This window comes from Leptonychotes weddellii, chromosome 15 (genome assembly GCF_054177405.1).
Source record: "Leptonychotes weddellii isolate Sample4059 chromosome 15, ASM5417740v2, whole genome shotgun sequence".
In the NCBI taxonomy this organism is placed as follows: Eukaryota; Metazoa; Chordata; class Mammalia; order Carnivora; family Phocidae; genus Leptonychotes; species Leptonychotes weddellii.
In genome coordinates, this window is record NC_138383.1 from 47,648,021 (window position 1) to 47,664,549 (window position 16,529).

Genomic DNA, 16,529 nt, shown 5'->3' on the forward strand with positions numbered 1-16,529 from the left:
ACATCTGTCGTTTCCTGACTTGTTAATTTTAGCCATTCTGACTGGTGTGAGGTGGTATCTCATTGAGGTTTTGATTTGGATTTCCCTGATGCCGAGCGATGTTGAGCACTTTTTCATGTGTCTGTTGGCCATTTGGATGTCTTCTTTGGACAAATGTCTGTTCATGTCTTCTGCCCATTTCTTGATTGGATTCTTTGTTCTTTGGGTGTTGAGTTTGATAAGTTCTTTATAGATTTTGGATACTAGCCCTTTATCTGATACGTCATTTGCAAATATCTTCTCCCATTCTGTCGGTTGAAAGAACGTGGCTTCTTGAGATGGAATCTACTCCTGGTGAAGATGCTGTGAAGATTGTTGAAACAACAACAAAGGGTCGAGAATATTCCATGAACTTCGTTGATAAAGCAGCAGCAGGGTTTGAGAGGACCGACTCCGATTTTGAGGGAGGTTCTCCTGTGGGTCAAATGCTATCAAACAGCATCGCCTGCTACAGAGACATCATTCGTGAAAGGAAGAGTCGATCGATGCAGCAGATTTCACTGTTGTCTTACTTTAAGAAATTGCCAGTCACCCCAGCTTTCAGCAGCCATCACCCTGAGCATCTGGTAGCCATCAACACTGAGGCAAGACCCTCCATCAGCAAAAACGTGAGGACTCCCTGAAAGCTCAGATGATGGCTAATGGTTTTTTTAAAGCTATAAAGCATTTTTAAATTAAGTGTGTACAGTTTTTTAGACATAACGTTATTGCACACTTAATAGAGTGTAGCTTAAACAGAACTTTTATGTGCACCGAGAAATCAAAACATTCATTTGACTCTCCTTATTATGATGTTCGCTTTATTGTGGTGGTCTGGAACCCAACCTGCAATGTCTCTGAGGTGTGCTTGTATTTAAAAAGGCCTCCTGTAATAAAGTAATTTATATCTGAATAATGGGGGCACCTGTCCCAAAGTCTTTGGATCATAAGACTCTACCCTTTACCTTCATTGCTTTGCACTTAGAACGAACATCCTGCCAAATTGGTGTCGTGTGTCGCATGCCCGGGGAAACTCTGCATTCTGCCGTGTTGAATATGTGAATGGTGGGGGGAGGGTTCAGGAACAAGGCCTTGTTGGGGCTCCCGGGTTTCTTCAGTTTGAGGAAAGAAATTACGTGTTTATTCCAGAAAGAAGGGAGATTGGGCCAGACCTAAAAGGGGGCTGTCTCCAGGGCTGATTTTCTTGTTTGACAGAGTAAGTCTACCCTTGGGGGTCCTTTAGGGAACAGAAACGTGGACAGTGGGGCATGGAGGTTGGAGCTTTCTGTGTTGGGGGCCTGGAGCTAGAGGGGAGTGTGAATTCTGGGCAGCAGATGTTGCTGGCTCTTCTCTGTTGCTTGGCCTCTCTCGACAATTCCTGCTACGCTCCATTTCTGTTTTTATTCACATCCTCTCCCTCTGCCCCCTGAAGACCTCCTTTCCCTTTCTACCCAAATACCTGTCCCCTCCTCTCATGACTCATCTCTCAAGCCCTCCCTCTGTTTAACTGCCCACAAAGAGGAATGAAATGTGTGCGTGTGTGTTTATATTTGTGTTTGAAATTATGAAAGTTACTACATAAGAGCTTTCTGTTCCTTTTTCTTATTTTAAAAACAGCTGAATTTGGCATTTTACTTTTTTTTTTTAATATCTCCAGACTGAATTATGTTCCTTATGGTTATGAACAGTCCTTGACCAATTTTATTTTAATCCCACTCCCACCCCCTGGAGGCTGGAGGCTTCAAAAGCACCCACTTCTGGCCTTACTTGTTTTGCATCTAACCCCTGGTAAGCCGAGAGGACTGGAAATAATCAGGGACGCTTGTGGGTGAGCCATAACTTTTCAGATCTCCACCGATCGCTTTTCTGAGTGTGCCTGGGACTGGTAGAATGAAACACAGCAAGACCAGGCAGGGGAGAGCTGCTGGGTGGGGAGAAATGGTTGGATGGGAAATTATTTTTTCTTTCCCAGTAATTGTTTTGACATGGAAAGTAATTAGCCAGCAGCTGACAGCTCAGAACTGAAGTGAGAACAAGAGAATGGATTAGGGGCAGAATGCCCCTGCATTTGCCAGTTCCTGGCCGCTGTTCATGTGGCGGGCGGGGCGCCTGGGGGATGCTGGAAGCAAAGACAGCGGTGTACTGAGGGTGCACTTTTAGGTGCCATGAGGGGAGGAGGTGGGGGTCAGAAGGGGCTGGGGACAACCCTGGTGTACAGGGACCCAATATCATCAAAGGTAGTGACTCCTTCCTAGCTAAGACCTGCTTGGGTAAGAATTGACATATTTCGTGTTTGTAGTCACACGGAACTGTGGTTCGGTTCTTCTGTGGTCTTTGGTAGATTTTTGGGATCGGGGTAATGCTGATTTTTATATAATCAACTGGGAAATTTACCACGTTTCCAAACTCTTGGTATAGTTTGTGTCTAGGTATTTCTTCGTTGAGCTTTTAAGCGAAGTTGCCCATAAAACCGTCTGGGTCCAGTGCCTTTTGGAGGGAGGTCATTTTTCAAAGGTTTTACTCATTTTGGTGTTTCTAGTGTCTTTTGAAACTGTTTTTGATCATTTGATTCTTATGGAAGGTTATGTATTTATTAGCATGTAGTTATAAATCCTATGTGCTTGCATTTAAAAAAAATCTCTTACGAGATCTGCTTATGTTTTCTTTCTAACTCTACATTCTGAGCATTCATGCACTCTCTCAGTCTCAGATTAGATGGGCTGACCTGCTTTTTTATTGTTGTGATCCCCCCGCCGAAAGCCACCCCCACACAAAGAGAACGTGCCTGAGTTGCGAATGTCATCCCATTTCCTAACCAGTTCATTTCTAGTGCCATATTTATATCCTCTTCTCATGTTTTCCTTTGGTTTACTTTACTGGCTTGTAAAGGTTTTTGTGAATTCTTAATTTGAATGTTTAGTCCATTTATTTGTATTTCCTTGGTTTTGGTAATGGAATAATGGAGGCTATGGGTTTTCCTCCAAATATAATTCAAGCCTTATCCCATCTGTTTTGATATGTTCTTCCTGATTATTTTCTAAATATTGTGTAATTCCCGTTTTTAAATTCTTTGACCTGACATTAGGAGGGCATTTTCTGAAATTTCCAAGTGTTTGGTTGTTGGAGGGATGGTGATCTTGTGTATTTGTTCTTTCATTACTAATATCTGCTTTTACTGCGTTCTGGTCAAAGAATGTGGCCTGTGTTCTTTATGCCTTTTGCGATTTAGCAACACCTTATTTGTGACTTCAGTATGCCCAGGCCTTTTAAAATGTTCCGTGGCTTGTTGGCAAAAGATGTTATCTTGGGTATCTGGGTGGCTCAGTCGGTTAAGCGTCTGCCTTCAGCTCGGGTCATGATCTCGGGGTCCTGGGATCGAGCCCTGCATCGGGCTCCCTGCTCAGCGGGGAGTCTGCTTCTCCCTCTGCCGCTCCCCCCACTCATCTTTTTCTCTCTCTCAAATAAATAAATAAAATCTTTAAAAAAAAGATGTTATCTTTGTTTGTAACCCATGATGTTTAGTATCTAGTTCATTCAGCCTTCTAAATGAAATTACTGAGATATTCTACGTCCTCACTTTTCTCTACTACTCAGTCATCGACTGAAAGCAGTGTAACTAAGGTTTTCTCCTGTCGTCTTTAGATTCTCCGGCATATGTGTTTTTTCGATTTCAGTGCTATGCTGTTTGATAAATGACGGTTCTCGAATGGTACGCCTTCATCGTGGGTTGTATTTATCATCAGCCTAGTGCCCTTCCTGGCATAGCTTATGCTGACCTGAGGAACTTCTCCTCGATCCCCTCAACATTCCGTGATGCTCTTCGAATCGCACCCCCGGCTCCTCTTACACCAGCATGCTCATGGATATAGTATTAGCATGCAACCGGCTGCCGAGGGGCCCGGGTGCAGACCAGGGCTGTGACTGGTCATGCGGGTTAATTTCTTGGTGGTTGTTGCTTCCCCAGCCAGCTGCACTGGGGGCCAGCCACGTGCCCAGTTTTCCTGTCGCCTTCCTGTGTCTGTGCCCACCCACTTCCAGGGTATCAGGCCAGCCCCGCAGATCAGGGAGAAGCCCAGCTGCCCAGAGGGGTCTGCTAAGGGGGGTCTGTGTTTCTGCTCGCAGGGGGCGCTGCATTTTTCACTGCAAATGGCAGAGAATGGGGGACATCCCCCAGCATGAAAACGGTTCCTGCGTGGGATGGCCTTCATCACCCCCATTGCTTCATCACCCCATTGCCTGCCTCCAGCAGATCAGTAGATGTTAGTGACTTTCAGCCAACCTCTCCCCTTGCTTCCTGCCACACTGCAGGGTGCTCCCAACAAGAACCAAGCATTGGACCTCAGTTTGTATATCTTCTCTCGTTTGACCTGTGCAGTCTATATGTTGCAGCAATTCCTCCAAGCCTGGGGCATGCGGAAAGCATGCTTCCCTGGTGTCTACTAGAGATCACGCAGGCTTGGGGCTCAAGGAGCAGAAGCAGTGGTCTTCCCTCCCTCCATCTATCCCTCTCCCCTTTTCATGAATTACTTCATGACTCAAGGCTCCCTTTCGCAAGTACTGCCCCCACTGGATTTTCATGCCAACCGAGTAGGTTTGGAGACTGGGGAGGATTATCCCCATTTCACAGATCTGGAAGCTGAGGCTCACAGAGGAGGAACTGCTCCCTAAGCTCACGTAACCGTGTCTGCAAGGGAGCAGACCCGAGATCGCACGGGTCCCAGTGGGTACTTGTGGCATCAGGAGCCTGTGGGGGTGTTGGGAGCTTTGAATTGGCAGTTTCCCAGTGGAAACTGGGAAATGCTACAAGCCTGCCCTGCTCCCCACTGCCCCCATAAGAGAGCAGGTTGATCAGCACACCTTGGGAGCACAGTGAGTGTCATAGGGGTAGAATTTTGCAGCCTTGAATTTTTTTCCTTTTTTTTTTTTTTTTTTTACTTTAGGAAAACTGAGACTCAAAAGGGATGGCCTGTGATACCCCCGGCTATTAATCGGCAAAGCCAAATTTCATAGAAACCAGTAAACCCCGTGCTCTTTCCATTCTATACTGGTATTACAGTGCTGTGAGGGCGAGGGTGGGGGCGTTCCTCTGGGGAGATGCCAGCAGGTGGCGGAGGGGCCGCCTGACTCCGTGGAGTCGGCACCAGTGGCCACAACTGATTCGGCATTTTCAAGTGACAGCTGTGGATTGCAGTGACCCCACCTCCTATCACGGAAGCACGTCCGTCTCTGGTTCAGAAAGAAACGCGGTCCCCCAAGAGTCGCACAGTTGGGAGCTGGGGATTAGAGAGATGCTTGCGACCCATCTCTAGCTCCGCGAACCCTGGTCAGAGCCCAGGAGATGGTCCTGGCCGAGCGAGACATCTCAGAGGCTGGCGGACCGTGACGTGGGGGAAGGGACCACGGTTGCAGGCAGTCGGTGTCGCCCGTGTGTGGCTGGCGTGGCCTCTGAGCAGTGTTTCTTTCCCGCAGTGAATGGATACCACGTGGCAGGGACCCCAGCGCACCCTCCCGAGACTGCCCACATGAGTGTCCGAAAATCCACCGGTGATTCCCAGGTAAGGGGTCATGTTACGGGAGGTAGGGGTCACCAGGGAGGTGCCGGGAAAACAGCACCGCATGGGGGTCCAGGTGACCACAGCCCGGGTGTGCCCCAAGTAGAAAGTGGCTGGTATATCTGGGTCGTTCCTGTGTGCCGTGATTGGGAGAGAGTGGGCGATTGTGGTTTGTTGGTTTTCTCTAGAAGTTGAGGGTGGTTGGAGTGGGGCGATGGTGGTGGATTGTAACCATCGTTGGGGCAGAGGGGTCCATCCTGCCGTCTGGATTCCTGATAAATACCGTCTCGCTTTCTGTCACTTTAAGGATATGGATGGGGCCAGGCCACTTTCATTCTTCTACACACCCCCTTTCCCCACCCCAGACTTCACCCAGAACGGAATTCTGTAAAATGTTTTCTCACTTTTAATAATCTAGCAGCGAGACCTCGATGGGATGGGAAGAAACGGGAGAATGGTTTAAGATTCATTCCCATCCTGTTTTCTCATTCATCTTATCCGTTGACAACCTGTACAAACACCTGTCTACCTTTCCCGTCTTAAAGGCGAGACCACCGAGTCTCAGGCTGCTTAAGCAGGTGACACAAATACCGAGCGGTCAGTCTGGACCTCAATGCCGAGCCCCTTGGTGTTTTGAGTTGCGTTAAACTGCGTCTAAGGAGGTGAGGATTGGCTTATTTATTCTTTCCATCAGTTATATCCAGGAGATGTTCTTAATGAGGGCTGCAGACTCTGTCAGCCCTTTCCAGGCCCCCAGGGATGATGGTGGTGATCGTGATAGTTGCCGGTGCTCAGGATGAGAGTAGCTGCTTGTTACCCCCAACAGTGGGTCCTGTGCACCAGAAAGAAGGGCCTCATGATCTGTTGCTGCAGTCGGCTAAAATGTGACACTTAGCTTTAATGCAGGCAAGAGCATTCCTTTTTGGAAACTTCATGAAGTTGTCTTAGGAGGCTGAGCATCGGACTCAGGTTCAGTTCAGCTAGTGCTCTGGAAAAGAATCCGGACGTCCGTGTGGGCCGAGACTTCTTACATTCTGATGGACTCACTCATCACCCAGGCCTTTGTTAAAATGTAGATTCTGATTCAGGAGGTCTAGGAAAGATCCTGAGGTTCTGTTTCCAAGCAGTCCCCGGATGATGCTTAATGATGCTGGGGATGCTGGGGATGCTGGTGAAGCTGGGGATGCTGGTGAAGCTGGGGATGCTGGGGATGCTGGGGATGCTGATGATGCTGGGGATGCTGGGGATCCTGGGGATCCTGGGGATGCTGGGGATGCTGGGGATGCTGGGGATGCTGGTGATGCTGATGATGCTGGAGATGCTGATGATGCTGGGGAAGCTGGGGATGCTGGGGATCCTGGGGATCATGGGGATGCTGGTGAAGCTGGGGATGCTGGGGATGCTGGTGATGCTGATGATGCTGGGGATGCTGATGATGCTGGGGATCCTGGGGATCCTGGGGATGCTGGTGATGCTGATGATGCTGGGGAAGCTGGGGATGCTGGGGATGCTGGGGATGCTGATGATGCTGGGGAAGCTGGGGATGCTGGGGATGCTGGGGATGCTGGTGATGCTGATGATGCTTGATGATGCTGGGGATGCTGGGGATGGTGGTCAGAGGACCATGCCTTGAGCGAGGAGGATCTGGGCCTGGTTGATATTGCACAGCGTGTGTGTGTGTGTGTGTGTGTGTGTGTGTGTGTGTGTTCGTCCCCTTCACGCCCCTGCTCATGGCACACATCACACACAGCCCTGGTATTGTGTGTTTTCTGCCGAGCAACCCCCCCCCGCGCCCCCCGCCCCAAGCCTTTGCAACACAGCCTTTATCAATCTATTCGGCATGAAGCTGATTTACCACCTGACTGCGGACTGTTTTCTGAAGACACCAGCCTAAATTCTGCTATGTTATCACATAACCTGACCAAGCCGGCGCTACCCCCCAGCCCCAAAATACTGTGAAGTTGTTCCCGAACTGTTTTGTTTTTTTTAACATTTATTGCTATAACCTTCTTGGAAGCTGCTTGGACCCAGGAACATCGCCCTCCAGCATCTCTTCTTGGAATACATTCAGGGATTCTGATTTGTGTGGGAAGCGTTTCCCTTACAGCCCTGCAGTAGAGGACCCAGCCGAACTGTCCAGCAACAGGGGAGCTGGGTGCAGTGGATTTTGGCCCCGCATAGCCAGCCCATTCTATGATGCAGACATGAGAAAGCCCATTTCTGAAGAAAACTTCATGAATTTAGGAAAAGGCTGAGAACCTAATACTGAGTGATAAAAGTAGCACGCACTCTCCATACACAGCCAGTCTTACTTGCGAGGAGGAAATCACATGTTCATGAAGACAAAGGACTAGAAGAAAAAGAAATCAGAACGGTGATGTTGGTCCTATCTGCGTGTAAGGCTGATTCTCCATCGGGGACATTTGTTTGGAGACGTTTCGGTTGTCACGGCTGGGGAGGGAGTACTGCTGGCTGGCAGCTAGTGAGGAGGGTTCTGGAATATGACCAGTCATCCCATACAGCGCAGGACTGCCCCCGCAACAAAGAATTATCCAGTTCGAAAATACAGTGGTATTGAGGTTGAGAAACCTTGGTCTAAAGTACTTTTTATTTTCTTTATACTTTGCAGGATCTTGCACGTTTCTTAAAATGAACACATTTTACTTGAGTAGAGGGCAGGTACCATGCACATTATGAGAAGCAGGGTGCTGGTACTTGGGGATGCGGGGTAGGCCAGCTGTGGAGACCCGGGAGGGGGGCAGGAAGCAACTGTTTTAAGGAGCAGGTGGAGTGGATTCTTTCCAGATGATAACGTGGAAAGTTGAGGTATCATCAAAGTAACAAAAACAACGCAGTGTGCGGAGAGAACAAATATGGTTGTTCACCAGTTCCCAGAACTGGAAAGTAGCATATTATTTTTTTTAGGCAATGGAAGGCTCTCCACAAAGGTGCTTGGGGCCAATTGCAGAAATAGGATGAGAAGGTTTTTTTTGTTTTGTTTTTTTATTTTTTTAGAAAGATTTTATTTATTCATTTGACAGAGAGAGGGAGAGCGAGCACAAGCAGGGGGAGCAGAGGGAGAGGGAGAAGCAGGCTCTCTGTCGAGCAGGGAGCCCGATGTGGGGCTTGATCCCAGAACCCTGAGATCATGACCTGAGCTGAAGGCAGAAGCTTCACCGACTGAGCCACCCAGGTGCCCCTAGGATGAGAAGTTTTCGCGTTTACGGAGAGTGCCGCCAACAAATGATCCCCAAAAGTATATACAGCGCTCTTTGGCGAGTGTAGTGTTTACTCACACGGTCCCAGGCTGCCAGTTAGAATGGATAACAATTATGGCGTAGTAATACCTGAAGAATGAATGAATGAGCAAACGAACACAGGGCCATTTGAGATACAGGGTTGGGGGTGGGTTAAGCGGCTTGCCCAGGGTTTGCCCAAAGCCCTGTGTGTTCTTTTTTCTGTGAGCTGTTCCTCCTTAAGCAAACTCATCAGGGAGATTAGAATGTTGGGGCGGGGGAACGTGTCCCTACTGTGCCCTGTCATGGGCAGGACTGCTGGCTGGGTGCCCTGAAGACCCGGGGGGGTGCCTACCTGCTCCTTCCCTAGTCCTGGGAGACCAGATGGCTGGGCACAGGTGGTGTTGATCTGGTGCCACCCAGTGGAGGTTTCTGGCCGGCAACCCTGGGGCAGGCTGCCCGGATACCGTATAAATGGGGCCCACCGGCCTGGGAGGCTGGGGCATCAGAGACTGAGTTTTGCTGGCCTCCTTTGCAGAAGCACGTCCTGGCCTGTCCCCTGCCTGCCTGCCGGTGGAGGGACCCCTCTGATCCCTGTGCAGGTGGAGTGGGTATGGGGGCGGGTAAGAGACCTGCCCACCAGAGCCCGGGCCCTTTTGTGACCAACCTTTCCGTTGTTCTGGCTTCCTACCCTACATGCGAGAGGAGAAAGGGGGTGGGACCGAGGGCTTGGAAAGTTCAGGGTCCCATTGGAGAAGGGAGCTTGAGGTGGCGGTAAGATGCTGAGATTCACCCACCTAACGGGGACCCTCCTCAGTCCAGCTACACGTGTTCCTTTGAGCGTCTCCTTCGTGGCCAGGCTCTGAGTCACAGGCAGACAGAGCCCCTGCCTGGGCGGAGGCTTGTAACTGGTGCCAGAGGAGACAGGAGATAAATGATCATTTCGTGTCGGCCGTGGTAAGTGCTGGAGGAAGTCTGTGCTCTGGGCACCTGCTCGGGTGGCCGCAGGGGGTGCTGGAAATGTCAGTGACGGGCTCCAGAAGAAGCGAAAGTAAGCTAAGACTGGACAGATGAGCGAGGGGTTAGCTGGGCCCAGGATGGTGGTGGGGAATAGCCTTCCAGGTGGAGGGAAGAGCACATGTGGATGCCTAGAGGAGGTGAAGGAAAGCGGTGGTTTCAATGAACCCGCAGAGGCCGAGTGGGGCTGTGATTTCCTGAATCAGCAGGTGCAGGGAGGGCGGAAGGGGGGCGGGGGCTGGAGGAGTCTGCACCGGCCTACTGTGCGGAGCTTGGGTTTATTCCAGCGGTACCGGGAAGTCACTGAGAGGTTTCATTCTGGATCCCGTCTGCCGAGGAGGTGGGACCCAGGCTATTCACGGGGCCGGGAGACGGTCAGAAGACCTGCCCAGCCCGGGCTCGTGGGTCTACCCAGCACTGCTTTGTAGCTCACCACCCCCCGGGGCTCTCACCTCACAGTAATGGCAGAGTGACCCAGGCGAGAGGAGGAGACCAGGCTGGGGAGGGACTTTTTAAAAGGGAAGGAGAAAAACTTTCTAGAATCATAGGCAAAAGACATTAAAAAAAAAAAACAAAAAACCTTTTATTATGCACATTGGCAAACATTTAGAGAAGTAGAAGGCATGTTATAATAAAGTCCTAGGGACTAATCATTTAACTGCAACGATTATTCGGCCAATCTTGTTTCATTTATATCCCCATTCCTTCCCTCCCCTGGGATTATTTTAAAGCAAAGTCTACTATATTGTTTTATTTTATTTTTTAAAAGATTTTATTTGTTTGATGGAGAGAGCGAGAGAGCACAAGCAGGGGGAGTAGCAGAGGGAGAGAGAGAAGCATGCTCCCTGCTGAGCAGAGAGCTCAACATAGGACTCAATCCCAGGACCTGAGATCAGGACCTGAGCCAAAGGCAGACGCTTAACCAACTGAGTCACCCAGGAACCCCTGACATTTGTTTTAACTGGGAACATTTCAGAGCATATCTCTGTAGGGGAAGACATGAATGGGATATCGTTAGCCCACATAAGAAAACATTAATTGGCTATTTTCATCTAATATCTATAATTCATATTCAGACTCCCCATTTGTCCTCAACATGTCTTTTATAGCTGCTTTTCTCTCCAGTCCAGGGTCCATTCCAGTTTCGCACGTGGATACATTGTTGGCTGGATCTCTTTAGTTTCCATTTTGGGGGCTTTATTGAGATGTAATTCACACAGCCTACAGTTCCGCCATTTAAAATGCACAGCGTGGTGGTCACAGAACTACACAATCATCATAATCAGTGTTAGAGCGTTTTCATCACCCCAGAAAGAATCCCCAAAAGCCTTTGGCACCCACTAATCTACTTTCTGTCTCCGTGGATTTGCCTCTTCTGGACAGTTCATATACGCGGAATCGCACCCCATGTGGTCTTTTGGGTCTGGCTTCTTGCACTTGGAACAATGTTTCAAGGTCCGTGAATGTTGCAGGTGTATTAGGCACCATGTTCCTTTTTTTTGGCCAAATAGTATTCCATCGTGGGGATTTACGATTTCATCTCATTTCTGGCTTTTAGCTTCTTTTAATCTAGACTGTATTCGCCACACATTTGGTCTTTTGTCTTAACCCATGGTGACTCTATTTGGGAAGAGACCAGCTCAGTTTAGAATGACCCACATGCTTAGTCTAATTGTTTTCTTATGCTTAGACTCGGGGCTTACATCTCTGGCAAGAATATCTACCACCTGGGGCCTCCCAGGTTAACACCCTACCAGATGCTAACCGGGAGTTTGAGCTCCCGGTGAATGTGATGATCCCTTTGCAAGGGTACGTTTTCCCTTTTTAATAAGCCAGTAATTGGGGGGATGATAGTGTGAGACCATGGGCATCTCCTGTTCCTTCACAGGCTTGTCGCTCAATGCTTTGAGCATCCTTGGTGACCGTGGCCTGAATCCATTTTGATGTTAGGGTTTGCAGATGGTGATTTTGTGATGCTTTATCCATTTTTAATGGGCATCCTTCCATAAAGAAATGCTTCCCCTCTCTCTCTCACTGCCTTTTGAAGTTACTCATTTGTAATCATTATTCATAATCATGCTCAAATTGTCCCAAATTTGGCTTGTTGGAACTTCTTTCTGCAGGCGCCTGGGTCTTTTTGTGAGATCACATCGTTCTTTGCACGGTCTCTAACCTCCCAGAATACTAAGATGAGCCAGATCGACCCGGCATCTGGAACGAGCTATTTCTCCAAGGAGCCCGGTTCCTCTTAGTACGGAATAATATTTAGAAACCAACTTCTAGCTAGTAGGTAGTCTCCCTGTGATGGAGGAGTCATTCCTTTGGGGCCCTTTCATGAAGTGCTACTGGGATGTGTGTGTGTGATGTATGGACATATACACGTATGTATATACAGTACATATATATGACATATATTTATGTGGATGATGTTGGAACAATAGCCACGGGCCATTGGCAGCAAGCACAGAGCCCAAGGTGCCTGGAGGAGCCTGGGGTCACCCCCTGCCCAGCCCTGGCTGAGACTGCATCACCAGGAGGGCAGAGAATGGGAAGGCACCAACACCCACATGTTGAATGTCCCCTTACAATGCCATTACTCACCCTCCCCTCCTGGCCTGAGTTACGGGGAGGACGACAACCTCTGTGTCCGGCTTCATTCTGTAGAGCCTCGGACACAGTGGTCCCCAAATCCAGGTTTGTGGATGATGGAGATCTTTCTCCACCCCTGCAGAGACACTTGGAAAACAGCCAGCCTCAAAGTGGGGAGCTGGAAGAATATAGAGAAAAGAGATATTCAGCCCGGGGCTCTAATTTCCTCCACTGACCACACCAGAGGCTCTTCTCCCACATCTCCCTCCCTGGCATGGATGAGCCTGCAAGAGAGCCCTGCACCTGACACAGGATAGTGGCACTTGAGCCCCTACCACGCGGACTCCGTCATCCTCCCAGGTGGCCCAGTTTGGGCAAATGCCCTGGGGTACCACTGATAGCTTGGGAGGGTCCAGGGTAGGCGAGCTGGATGCGTTGATGCTTTGGAAGTGTCTGTCAAAGCTGTGGTTGGTCACGAGCTTGAAGTCGCCCCAGAGCCTGCTGGGGTTGCTATACCAGCTACCAGAAGTAGGGGAGCCTTGATGAATGACACAACGTAGATCAGTGTGTCCCCAAGGGAGGCCCCCAGACTCTGCTTCAGAGGCGCTGCCCCCTCCCTGCCCCCCCCCCAGAGAGCTGCTGGGTCAGCTCTGGGAGGTGCAGCTGGGACCCGATTTGGGGTCCTGTTTTGTGTGGTGAGCAGAGGGGCTCCTGAGGCAGGGCTGACCCCCACGCCCAGATGCTCATCCTGCCGGTGGTCCGGGGCTGTGCCAACCCCCAATCTGGTTCCCTGAGGCTGGCTGGAGAAGCCTCTCTGACAGCCACGTCCTGAGGTTCCACCAGAGAAAGAAGGCTGTGGGTCCCAGGACAGGCCTATAATGGCCCCTGACCGTGCCTTGGGGTGAGCCTGCTTCCCTGCTCATTGAGTGGCTCAGGATGGGAGTGGCCATCACATGCCCTGCTCAGAGACCCTCTTGAATCACTAATGTAACTGCTAATAATGGGGCAACAAAGACCCAGAATTGACCCTCCTCCCCTTTAGGGTCACAGGCTCCTGTGACCAATGTGGTGTTTCTAGCTGGTAAGCCTTAACATTCTGTACCAGAACCATCCTGGGCCTGGGGCAAGCTGCTTAGGACCCGTGGGTTTGGAGGTATTTGGGACAGTGGTTTATTTGCTGGCAGCGGGAAGACATAAAAAGGCAATCCAAAGGCTGAATGAATGAAAGCGGAGAGGCAGCTGTGCTGAGAAATCCCTCCTGCCTCTCGGGGTTGGAGAGCAGCGCGTCTCGGAGGTGGCCAGGCGCCCCCCGTGCACGGTGCATGGATTGAAGGTTGGATACGCCGGACCCCAGGGGATTCAGATCAGAAGTCCTGTTCTGAGTCCTCGGTGCCAGGAGGTGGTGGCCTGCTTTAACTCTCCGCTCCCCCGGGGCAGCTTCTGTAGGTTGAGGATGCAGGCGGCACGCAGAACGGTTTACCAGCAGAGGGCAGCTGAGGGGTTAACTCCCCAAATCAAGGACTGGGGGAAGAGGAGGGAGACCTGGTTTGGAGCAGTTCCCTCAGAGCGTGTGCTGGAGCCTTCCTCCCATTCGCCTGCAAGCCCGGCCACCACCCTAGGAGCAGCGTGGGGTCAGGGGCACTCCCGCCTGCCCTCTCCCAGAATATGGTGACGTGAGGGTTAATGGGAGCACGCGCTCGCGTCCCCGAACTACCCCAGCACGGGGGCTTTCGGGGAGCCCGAATAGAACACTGAAATGTCCAGTATGGAGAACAGCTTCGATGATGTCTCTTGCCTCTCTCCCCAGAACCTGGGATCCTCATCACCAAGCAAAAAGCACAGCAAGGAAAACACCATCACGGTAAGCGACTTACGCTGGGTGCCCACAGGTTGGGGCGAGCTGGGGCTCTTCTGCCATGCTGGGCGGTTGCCATGGCAATGTGGACCACCGAGTGCAAGCCCAGCCTGGCATCTGGGAAGTTCCAAAGCTTGGATGTTGTGGAAATTCCCCCTGCCTCCCACCCCCACCCCTGCTCCTACCCGCACCCGCTCCCGTGCCTTCTGTTAACTTCACCTTTCACTTTTTTTCCTCCGGGTGACCGAGTGCAGGCGGGGTGGGAATGATGCAGAAGCCATCGTCACAGGGCGGGCGGTGGGGGTGGGGGGTACACATGCCCAGGCGGGCTGGAGGGGGTGGACCGTGCTCGGCACCAGCGATGTGACATGTAAATTACAGCCACAGCGGGTTGCTTTCATGCGGGGTGACTTGTGGAAGGTGTCAAAGTTAAAAACAAGAGAAAGCACCCTAAGAATAGAGTTCCGGACGGGAGCAGGCAGCTCTTGCCAGCCCGCCTCTTGGGCTCTTCCAGAAGCCCACTAAGCCCCCATGGGCAAGCTGAGGAGGGTCCCCCCCAACACACACACACACACACACACACACACACACCACCCAGCCCCGTGTTGGGGAAAGGGGGCAAATGCCTTGCTCCGACTGCAAGAACTAGAGACGTGAGAAGTGTGGTCCTGGATGTGCTGCTTGGTTGTGAGTGCAGGGGAGCCGGGAATGGGGGACCTGCTCCCCCAGGCTCCAGTAGGGGCAATTCTGAGCCATTCTGACCACCCCCACGGACATGAGACCGAGAGTGGGTATGCTTCCCTGGCTTGTGCAGGCTGAAAATCCTGCTCTGGAAGAAGAGAGACGGTTGGGTATGCGGTGACATCAGCAGCAATAATTGTTTCCCCTTTGGTGTGCACTGAGTGTTCCGAGTGGCTCATTGAGCTCTCCACTCGCTGTGTGAGGTGAAGGTGACAGGACCAGCTTCACGTGGTGGCTGTGAACAAGGGCTCTGGAGCCAGAGGGACTGTTAAAGCACCTACTAGCTGCACAGAAGCCCGGGGCGAGTTTCTCTGCCCCGTTGTGCCTCAGTGTCCACATCTGTACAATGGGGAGATGGTGGGTGTCTGTGCCCTGGGGGGGGGGGTGAGGACTAAATGAGTCTGTATGCAGAAAGCACTTAGAACAGAGCCTGGCGCGTAGTTACTGTGCTCAGTGTGCACTCATCTTCTCGACCCTGTTTACAGATGGCAAAACTGAGGCAGGCGGCCATGCCTCGCCTGGCTGGGGTGCATCAGGATTCAAGACCTGTGCTCTCCCCGCCTGTGGAGGTTGCCTGTGGAGGAGCGTGGGGCCTGGGGCAGGGCGTGAGCCGGCCCCAGGGGCAGACCTCCCGGGGGCATCATCCTTATCTCCAGAGTGCCGCAAAATGCCCCAGAGGCAAAGCGGAAGCCCCCTAAAGTTCCCAGAAACGGGGGAGAAAGAGGGAGAAGAAGGGGAGGGCGGTATATTAGAATTGTAGAAGAAAAGTGAAAAGGACAAATGCAAAGTGGAAAGCACTTGGCTGATGGGGATGGTCCTGGGGGCTCCAGGGCGGGGCCCGAGTCACCTGCTGTGCCCTGGCTTTGGGCCAGAGCTTGGCACTTGGTCAGAGTCTCCTCTCCGGTTCATTGTCCCTGCCTCTCGTCTTCCCTCTGCCTTCCCACTGACCTAAATCAGAGCTTCTCAGAGCGAGCCTGCAAAGTGGAGTCGGCAGCCTTAGCCTCTGGGACACGTGTTTAAAATGCAAGTTCCTCGATGGGTTCCTTCCTAGACCGACACTTAGTTGATCTGGGGCCCACTGGGACATTTGCATTGTCACCAACACCCCCAGGGGTTTTAAATAAACACTTAAGCCTCTGGGAATTTTTGCTGGAGAAACCGAGGACAGGAGAGACTGGCCAGAGGGCACGGAGCAGGCAAGGAGCAGAGCCCCGGCCTTGGGCTGGGTCTGCCGGCTGCCCGCCCAGGGGGCCCCGGACACCCTGCACGTGTCCGGGCCGAGATGGGTGCAGGCCGGCATGCAAGCTGCTGTTCTTTCCTGTCCACGGAGCACTCGATCCCTGCCCCCCAGCCCTGTTCCCAGCCCTCCCTCTGGGCTCTGATCCTCCAGAGCTCATAGTTTCCCAGGGAGGAGACCCCGCAGGGCCACTGGACGGGGTTGGGGGGGGGTGGAGGGGTGCCCAGCTCCCGGGGCACAGGCTAGTGGGGACGGGGTGAGCAATCTCCCACGTTGTCGGATCC

At 51.5% G+C, this 16,529-nt stretch overlaps 1 protein-coding gene across 1 annotated transcript in view; it reads left to right on the top strand.

The window, feature by feature from the left end:
• Positions 1-16,529, top strand: part of GAS7 (growth arrest specific 7) — a 188,603-nt gene that overhangs the window by 141,839 nt on the left and 30,235 nt on the right. The window contains exons 4-5 of the mRNA XM_081806008.1: positions 5,488-5,573; positions 14,220-14,273. Of these exons, the coding sequence (XP_081662134.1) occupies positions 5,488-5,573; positions 14,220-14,273 (140 nt within the window). The remainder of the gene's footprint in view (positions 1-5,487; positions 5,574-14,219; positions 14,274-16,529) is intronic.